Genomic DNA, 9,727 nt, shown 5'->3' with positions numbered 1-9,727 from the left:
TAATAATAATAATAAAGATTTGCTAACAACTAAAAGTAGCAAAAGTTAGCCAAAAGCTGACAGGAGCAAAAACAGGCTAAAACCGAAAAACAAAAAAGCTAGCTAAAAGTAGCAAAAGGCTAGATAGATGCTAAAAGAAGAAAAAAGTTAGCTAAAAGTAGCATACAAGGACAAAACAATGCATGTCTGTAGTAGATTTAAAATAATTTCACTTTTGAAGGAATTAAATTGATCTTTGTATACTTCCAGGGAAAGTATATAAAGTTAAATACTTTAAAGGTCAAAATGACAAAAATCAAACCTTGTAGCAACCATTTCCTGAAAGAGCTGAATGTTTGGATATATAAAAGGTTAAAATATGTTGCTAAAGTACTTAGATTACCAAAAAAGGTATAAAAAACAGGAAAACTTCAGTGTGCCTTTTGAACTTTGTGACACATTTTATTTAATTGAAAAAAAAAAAAAGATTTATTTTCCTGAACAGCTGCATTGTTGGAGATGTGAGGTTTCAYGCCGACAGCAACAATGTCAGGTTAAACATTGACTCAGAATTGACATTTAGGAGTCAATCTGTGCAGACCTTTTTGTTTGTCTTGTTTGTCTCTGGTGGGCCAGCGCTGGACTGGCCCCCTGTTGGGGGTAGACCTCCCCTGTATCCGGCTGATTACTGTGGTAGGAGCAGCTCCTCTGTAGCCCTGGACATGACCGAGTGGGAACAAAGGCTGAAAAACTCACTTAGGTGTTTTTAGTTTTTCTCTGCATCCCTGATGCTCTGTTCTGTTCTGTTTATGGTGATTAGGATGTAACTCTCCAGGACATTGGTCTGAGCTTTGAGCTTTAAAGTCCTGTTAGTTGGCTTCTTTATTCATAAGTTGGGCACAGTGCATTTCTTTAGAAATGGATGCAATGTTTAAAAATCTTTAGTAATGATTTTTTTAGGTTGACTGTTCGCCGCCCCCAGAGCCCTTCCATCCTCCTCCATTTTTCCCCTTTTCCTCTGACGAGACGCTGAGGAACATTTCTGACCTCTGAGCAGTAAATTTTCCGGACTTCAGACAGATGGAGGGTGGATCTGCGCCAGCGTTGTCTGGGAGTTTCCTAAGAGCTGTTATTTCATAGGTGGTTGAATCTGATAAGAGCTTTGCAGCTTTGTAAGCTCCTTATTGACAGGTTGATAACTATTTTGCGCTCTCTTTCTGTTTCCTCGCCTCCATTTCTCCTCGTTTCTAAATTCACGCTCCAGCCTTCGCTGCACTCACTCTCTTCCCCTTCATGCTCCTTCTTGTCAGTCGTTGTGCTTTCTACTTTTGTTCTTCTGCTTGTCTAACTTATCTCTTCCAATTTCTCACAACTTCTCCTCCGCAGTGGTTCTGCTGGACACGACAACGGTACTGGGAGAGCTGGACTGGAAGACGTATCCGGTCAACGGGGTGAGTGAGACCAGCGTTTGATGGACAGGGCCCCTGAACTTAGACACAGCCTCGGCCCATTTATGTGTTTTCTAGAGTTGAGTCACTGCAGCGGCCATCTTGAATCCCAATTTTTGTCTCTATTTCATTTTGAAACAAAGCTGAACGCTTGAGTCGAGGCTTGCAAGCTGTTTTGTCTGAGCCAGACAGGAGATGAGACCTTTGGTTCGTATTAGGCGAGACAAGTTTGTTTGTACAAGACAATTCAAAGTGCTTTATGTGATGATCATAATTAACAAAGGAAAAGTTAATATTTTAAATAGAACAAAGATAACTCTAAAAAACAGGTTTTTAACTTTGACTTGAGGGAAGTCATGGGTTTCAAGCTTTCTGACACTTTTCTGGGAGTTTGAGCAGAAAAGCTGAACGTTGCCTCGTCACGTTTGGTTTTGATTCTGGGGATYAACCTGGGAGGACTGAAAGGTTGACACAGCAACAACAAATCTTTAATGTATTTTGCTGCTAAGTCATTCAATGATTTAAAAACAGAAACATTTTATTCTCTCCGATACAGGGAGTCAGTGTCAGGACTTTATTACATAAAAACGAAAGAAAGAAAATAATCATGCAAGCATTTGGTGATGTATATGTTCATGCCAACCTTCTTCACAGTCAGACCAGAGTGTCATTTTGTGGTGACTTTCTTGTCAATAAGCAGCAATAGGTAAAATCTAACRGTGCACCTTTGTTCACCTATTTCACTCTATGCAAAATCCACTTTTTTAGCTGTTTAAATACATTTTGTTGTGTACTTGGAGCCTCTAGGAGTGCAGAAAACTAAATTTAATCCTTCCCAGTGCTGCATAGATACTGTATGTTTATATTTTATTTGGGTCTTATTTTTCAACATGTTAAGTTTTTTCTATTTTCTGTGATTTTTTTGGACTATTACATCACAGAAAGGATGCAATGGAACTTTTAAATAAGATCTGGAAACACCAACTTAACATGGTGGTCTTCATTCMCCTCTGGTTCTGGGTCAGACTCTGGCTCCAARARGTAAGGCTGGATGGACAAGTCTTCCCTTGTTCACATCTTTTAATTCATTTGTGAATAAAAAGTTTRTTCACTGTGCTGTATGGTCGTAAACCTCTCTATCAAACTGGAATGGACCACTCTGGAAGCTGGAGGGGGGCGGGGCATGAAGAATACTGTTTGGCTTTAAAGAGACAGCTTCAAAATGAGTTGATCTGAGACACACCTTACAAAAACGGTGAAAGAGGGGCTTGTGGAGTTACAATAAGGAGGAACTCAGACCAAAGCATTGCAGTTTCACTTTATTTAGACCCCAAATTAATTATTTAAATATGAAAGAGAAGGATTTAAAAGCAGGATATGTCTCCTTTAATTTTACTAAAACGTCCTGAAGTAACACCACCCAGCAATAAGAACAATTATTTAAAGAACATAAAAGTAATTGTGTGGATGTTGAGCACAGGACGTGGCAATGCTTCATATCTAGGATCTGACCTTTTCAACATAAGGAAGCAGCGAGCACCAAACAGCAGGTAACTGTATTAATTACCCCCGAGGGAAAAGGAAACTCASGACCTAAACCCGGATGCTGGGATGGATGTGCTGATTTTCTGTGTGCAGAAAGGGCTGCAGTCAGTGGAGCTCTGTCGCATGTCGGAGCAGAGGTGGGTTATTTTTCAGCTGACCTGTAGAATTCCCGTGTMGGGRGTCCACAGATATTAAACACTCTCCTTCCTTTGTCTTAGTTGGGACACTTCCAGCCTGGGGGCTTTAGTGTTCTGATAAGCCTCAGCTTATATGTCTGAGTGGACAGTGGGAGTATAAGAGTGTGTAATATTTTGTGAGGAGGATTTTTTTTTTTATAAATAAACTTCAACATCTTACCTGAGCGACTGCAGTCTGCTGAGCACAGCACAAGGAAGCTATTTCCCCTGACATTCTCCTGTTTGAACTTGATGTAACTGTCCACAGAGTTGAAATGCTGCATGAAGCTCGGTGCCTCTTCTGTTTGCATTTTGACCCGTGTGTCACACAGAACACACATCATGAAACTGGACCMGAGGCTCMGTAAAGACGTTTTCTGTTTTCCACTCTTTAGAGGTGAGCGTCGTGCATGATTTAAACTGCGTCCTGTTCTGGTGCAAATAGCTTGTTTGCAAATAAAGCTACAAAAAACAGATTAATGGTGTCCTCGTTGTCACCTTTTTCACAGTGAATTTGACTGATAATGATGTCCATGCTGTAAATCAGTTCAGTTAAAGAACATGATTTTCRCTGTTGTTGACTAAACCATCTTATTTTCTGAGCAGACTTCACCAGGACTACTCAGGTTTATTTGATGGACGTGGWCTTCGTGKRAACCAGATCCAATGTGCASCCAAAGRCTYATGARATTTTCAATTCAAAACATTTYTGGRGTTACATCATGGACAARTTCCAGTGTTCTGTCTTAAGCAGMGGTGCCCAAACATTTTCCCCGAGAGGGCCAAAATGAAAATCTATCCAGGGCAGCCGGCCAAATGCTGTAATATAATATGTGAAATACAAAAACGTTTTTAATGTAAAGTCCTTTATTTTTAACGATTAAGCTATGCAATGGCCCTCTTTTGTTTTTTTCAGGGTACTTGGAGAAAGTCTGCCATACGCTCAAGTAGCAAAGGCTCATGGGACATTTCATAAATTGATAAAATGAGTTTTTGGGCCTTATAAAGTGTGAAAATCTACATGTGGGGTTAAATCTGATCTAAATATTTCTTGTTGTCATTTCATGTTTCATGTTTAATCCTAATAAATCAAAGATAAAGTCAGCACCATGAATGAAAACTACCTTCACTACAGCCATTTTATATAGTCATTTGACCAATGGAAATACTGTGTTTCTACAAAGGATAACAGATTACAACCTTGTAACTTTGGCAACTGTTGGTGGGCCAAATCAAATGGATTGGCGGGCCAAATTTGGCCCCCGGGCCCCACCTTGGGCTCCCCTGGTCTTAAGGATGGACAGATYGGGACAATTTTAAGGACAAATGGTTGGACATTTCTGTCACTGGATGCCAGACTGGAGCACAGGCAAAGTTTAAACAAAGGAGTGGTCTGTGACCTTCACCATGTGACCTTGAAAATAGGGATGATCCTTGACCCACGAGTTATCTAACTGTGCAGTGTGACATTTTTATGATAAAGTAGACATTTCATGCTTTTGAATCATTCTTTTTCACTCAGTTAGGGTCTATATAAAATAGAACTGCAAAGCTTTGGTCTGAATTCCTTCTTATTGRAACTCCACAAMCCCCCTCTTAAGTCCTTTTCTGAGGTGTGCCTCAGGTCAGTCCAGACCTTATTTGTCTGTTCCATCACAAATACTAATAGTTCAGAAAATGTCAGAAAATAGAGAAAACTGAARGAGTTGAAAAACATGATCCAAATATAAAGATACCTGCAGCGCCGGAGAGACCAGATTCAACTTTTCTGCCTCCTACAGACTCCAAGTACAACAAAATGCATTTAATGGCTAGAAAAAGTGGATTTTGCATATGTTCCCTTTAAATGCTTATCAATTTAGAGCTCAGACAAGAAACTGTCCACAGACAGACAGACAGGACGACTCCACACCATATGTCTCGTCTCTGCCGGCGTGGAGGGAAAAGCAAAGCAAACCACGTACGAAAAGACAAACAAGTGGAAATAATTTCTGACTTCAAAGCTCGTCTTTTCTTTAAAAATAAACTTCAAGATTACATCTAAATGAAGCCACTCGTTTTGAGACGCCCGTGTGGGGAATTCTACGTTAATCCCTCTGATCAGAAAAAAAACAACAAAAAACAAAAGACAAACTGTTTGTCTTAAAGAGGTTTTACTTAAAGACACCTTCCAGTTCCCCCCGGATGCTCCAGAAAAAATTAATCTGGTGACTCTGAGTGAAGCTATAAGTCTTTAAGCACCTATAGGGTCTGATCATGGATGTTTGACTTTTAAYAACTAGATAAAATAGTCAAAATTAATCATTTTAAGAACATGGATGTGTGCTCTAATGAGCCTGATTACATATCATCTGTGGTGGTTTGTGGGGAAAAAAAGCAAACAAAAAAAATCACAGAATGATGAAAATCTTTGCAGTATGAAACGATAAACAGTCTGGTTCATTTGGACAAATACAAGCTTGTTTTTGCAACTTTGCTCCCCATCTTAAAAATGATTTTTTTTCATATTTCCAACATGAAACTAAGATATTTTACTTCTGAGGCTTCTTTGATGTGTTTCCCATTGATCTAAATATTTAAATCACTTTGTAGACCAGTGCTAACTTGGTCTGATGTAAAGCTTCTTCTTGCAAAAAAAGTGAGCAACATAAAAAAACATATAAATTCCTCAGAATGATGGTATTCAGCAGACCTACTTATTTTACCTCAAATATGAAATTACAATTTAGTCTTCACATTTCAATAAAAGTAAAGGAAAACTGTTAAGTCTCTTTCCCTTTTCAATGTTTTCATAGAACAAACAACAATATTTATATGCAGGAAATACAAATTTGAACAACMCACTAAATTATCTAGAGATTAAACTAATTTAATTGTAGCATGTAACACTAAGCCTGGAGGGGAAACGCCAGGAAGTTTATTTCTACAAATATTTCATCTGAGACTGAGAAACCATGGCAACAGATGTCATTTTTTTCCATTGCGATGTGAATAATTTGACACATGAGACAGTACGGGGGGAGGAGAAGTGTTTGTGTTTTCAGTGTTTTATTAAAAGTTTAATAAATCATATTGAGCTCGACCAATAAAAAGAATAAAAAAAGATTGAGATATTGTTAAAAGCCACCCCTCCCTGGCACTCTCCCTAAACAGGCTTTATTGCTGTGGGGGCCGACAGCAGCATTAATTGATTGAAGAAAAGCACCACAACACCACCTYGATTCATATCAAATCAATAATTCATCAAAACTACAGAGATTTAATGATATTTCCATAACACCCACTCTCTTTCCTCCCTTTAGTCTGACAAAGACAAATTGCTTTTGTTTTAATCTGAACCTCAGACCTTTGCAACAGGTTGATGTCCCCCTGCCCCCCCCCTTCAAACGACACACACGTTTAAGCAATAGTGTGTGTAAGTGTGTCATCATAAACAATTTACCCTCTGATGAGAACGTTACCCAAAAGTGGCACTGTATGTTATGTTTCACATATTTTTTTTACTTTAAAAAATTGTTTTTTTAATTTCAATGGAAAAACAAACAGTTTCCAGAACAGGCCACGCCCACTCACAKCTGTTACCTGTTTCATTAAGCTCACCTGTCTCCTCATCAATCCCAGTCCCTTTATTAMGACACTTAAAAACTCCTGGAAACATTTAACCTGTCACTTTTTTGGTAACGCTTTCTTTTACGGTACCCTTATTACCATGTAATTACAAGGTAATAAAAATGTAATTAAATGTAATTACTACCATATTACCATGCAATTACGTGGTAATTAGGGTACAATTTTACTATGTACTTAATTGTCTGCAGTAATGTAGCACTTACCTGGTAATGTATTACAATTCACTATGTAACACCTAAATAAGTGGTAGGTAATTTGGACATTTTTAAAGTTATATTTTATTGCAATTAACCACTAGCCTGGTAAAAACCAGACCCTTGTCCTTCACTTTGCTTCGTACAGAGGGTCTGGACTCGCTGCATAGAAAAAGCGATTCTTGCAGGAGGCGTGGCCTCTGCTGAAGCAAGTGTGTGTTGCTGTGAAGGAGGCTAAGCTAAGAAGCTAACCGGAAATTGCTTGTGCTGTAAACAACCCTACTGAGAGGAGAAATATACCGAGCCAAACGAGACGACTGTAAATGAGAGCTGCTGCTTTGTCAGACAAATTTATTTTAATTTAGAAGCCTTATCAACACGGACTGGCTTCATTCACTTCCCCCACTGCCGTATTTAAAACTAACTAGCAGACACTGCACAGAAAATCAACGTTGTTCAAAACTCCGCCTTCTTTCCTCTGATTGGCCCAGGTAAAATAAACTACAAGCAGACACTGCACAGAAAATCGACATTCTGTTCTCTGATTGGTTCGGCTAAAWATCTGCCAGCGAAATCCTTGTCTATGGGAGAAATCCCAGACGGAGCAGAGAAGGGAAACTAGAATTGAGGGGAGCTGCGTAGGAAGGTAAGGGCCAGGCTAACAGACAGAAAGTCAAATTTATTTACAGCATTCTCAACAGTTACTTGATTGTGGTGTAGAATTGAACGATGCGCCTGAGAAAGAAATAATACATATCCTTAAAAGTTCTTACAAAAGTTAAATTCCATTTGAGGGAAAGTTGGCTCTAGAAACTGAGACGATCACACTAGAGTTTTAGTCCTGTTAAAAACGCAATTTATCAATTTCCCCTGACTTACAATAATCTAGTCAAAAACTGAGCAAACGTTTCATGACTAAAACCTTTATAGAAGACATTTTTTTAGCACGTCTCAGTATTTTTGCACAATAAGTATTTCGTTCTGCCTCTCGAGGTGTCAGAAGTGAAGTAACGTCAGTGAGGACCTGCTACGAGAAGAAACAAGCAGTTTACCAACACGCTGAAGCAGGAYCGTTACCTAACCCAAACGGAGAGTCCTATTTTTCAAACTCACTTCAGAAAAGATGCAGATTCAACAAATTAAGCAGCAGCTGTGTGAATTAAGAAAAAAAATGCAGCCATGCAAATGAGCTACAAGAAGCTCAGACAAACCATGTTCACGATTATTTCTTTTCTTTTGGTGTCTAAAACAAGCACGGAAACCTTAAAGAGCAAAGCATCAGTTTGTCATCAAGAAATACTTTAAAAAAAGAAAATTACGAGAACTGACAGTTTTGAAGTCTCTGACACTCATTATGTACCGTGGAAACAAAAAAACATTGTTTCCCTAACTCCTCTTCAAATGTAAACCTAGTTGCACACAATGAAGTCATTATTTGTCAGGTTGCAATTGTTTTAATTAAGTGTTGAAGAAACTACACCTGAAAAAGAGAGAGAYAAAAAAACAATGTTTCTCAAAAGCACTTTTGATGATGAGTCAGAAAAACAGAGTGACATCATGTCAGATCCAGTATCAGGATTTCATCACAGCCGCAAAACAACATGGAGAGTTATTTTTTTTATCAGCTCCACCTGAGCTGTTGTGCTGCGCTGCTATATTGCTATATTAGTATGAGTTCAGTCCATTCATTAGTGCTACACCTTGTAATCACAAGCTGCTTTACTCTCTGCTGAGCTTGGCACTAATAGGCGAAGCGATTAGTAGCTGCATATCTGATTGCTCCTGAGAGTTTGAGCTGCAACTCATCGTTCAAACTCTCCGTGTTTGTTTTATCTGCCCTGAACCATGTTACATCCCAGGGGTGCGTTTTCAAAGACTGAGGCGCACGTGGTGACAAATTGCCATTTTTGCTTGTTTGTATGCATCATGGATCTCTAATTACTTAATGCTGATTARATGCAAACCAGAAACCCTGTCTTTTTTTTAGAAGCTCAGTTTCTTTTTTCTTTTTTRCCCCCCAAGCCCTAAGGAGGGCAGCGGAATGGGAATATGTGCTGGGAAGGCTTTTCTTACGTCAACTGCAATGTGCCACCTTAAAGTTCACTTGATTTTCACAGCAGTTCCACTTATATGCCCTAACAAAAAAAAATCTTATAAATTAATATATGCATATCACCTGCTGCCATTTCATACCAAGGCTTTATCTCATGTTGATAATGGAAATGARTGTAATCATTTAAATAACTTGATCTGCAACCTCACGCTATAATGTGATGTCTCACATGATCTGCATGTCTGTCAGCTAAAAACACATGCCAGATTTTAGCTTTATGCTTATAAAATTAGAGCTTGTTTTGGTTTTTTTAAATGCATCTTAATCCACTTTTTTAAACTGTTAAATACATTTTGTTGTGTACTTGTTGTGTGTCCTGTAACTGGAGGGTTGCCGGTTTGATCCCCCTTCCACCAGTCGTTGTGTCCTTGGGCAAGACACTTCATCCACRTTGCCTACTGATGGTGGTCAGAGGGTCTGGGCAGCAGTGGCTACAATGTAGCTTACCACCATCAGTGTGTGAATGTGTGTGTGCATGGGTGAATGACTGTAGTGTAAAGTGCTTTGGGCTCCCTGTGGGGCTTGATAAAGCGTTGAAAGTTCAGTCTATTTACCATTTAACTGGAAATTTTTATTTGCAACCCTGCGTAAATTTGGTTTTGGAAATTATTTTATTAACTGGTTAAAAATCTTATATAGCTC

The 9,727-nt window shown here is 38.8% G+C and overlaps 1 protein-coding gene across 2 annotated transcripts in view; it reads left to right on the top strand.

Annotated features, from left to right (window-relative positions):
* LOC106513986 (ephrin type-A receptor 6) overlaps positions 1–9,727 on the top strand; it is an 82,291-nt gene that overhangs the window by 18,674 nt on the left and 53,890 nt on the right. For both annotated transcript variants that reach the window (XM_014003055.1, XM_014003054.1), the window contains exon 2: positions 1,366–1,430. In XM_014003055.1, coding sequence (XP_013858509.1) covers positions 1,366–1,430 — 65 coding nt within the window. The remainder of the gene's footprint in view (positions 1–1,365; positions 1,431–9,727) is intronic.

The sequence above is a fragment of the Austrofundulus limnaeus genome, unplaced genomic scaffold (assembly GCF_001266775.1).
Source record: "Austrofundulus limnaeus strain Quisiro unplaced genomic scaffold, Austrofundulus_limnaeus-1.0 Scaffold16, whole genome shotgun sequence".
Classification (NCBI taxonomy): Eukaryota; Metazoa; Chordata; class Actinopteri; order Cyprinodontiformes; family Rivulidae; genus Austrofundulus; species Austrofundulus limnaeus.
The sequence above is the reverse complement of the archived record's forward strand: the minus strand, read 5'-3'. Positions and strand labels throughout refer to the sequence as shown.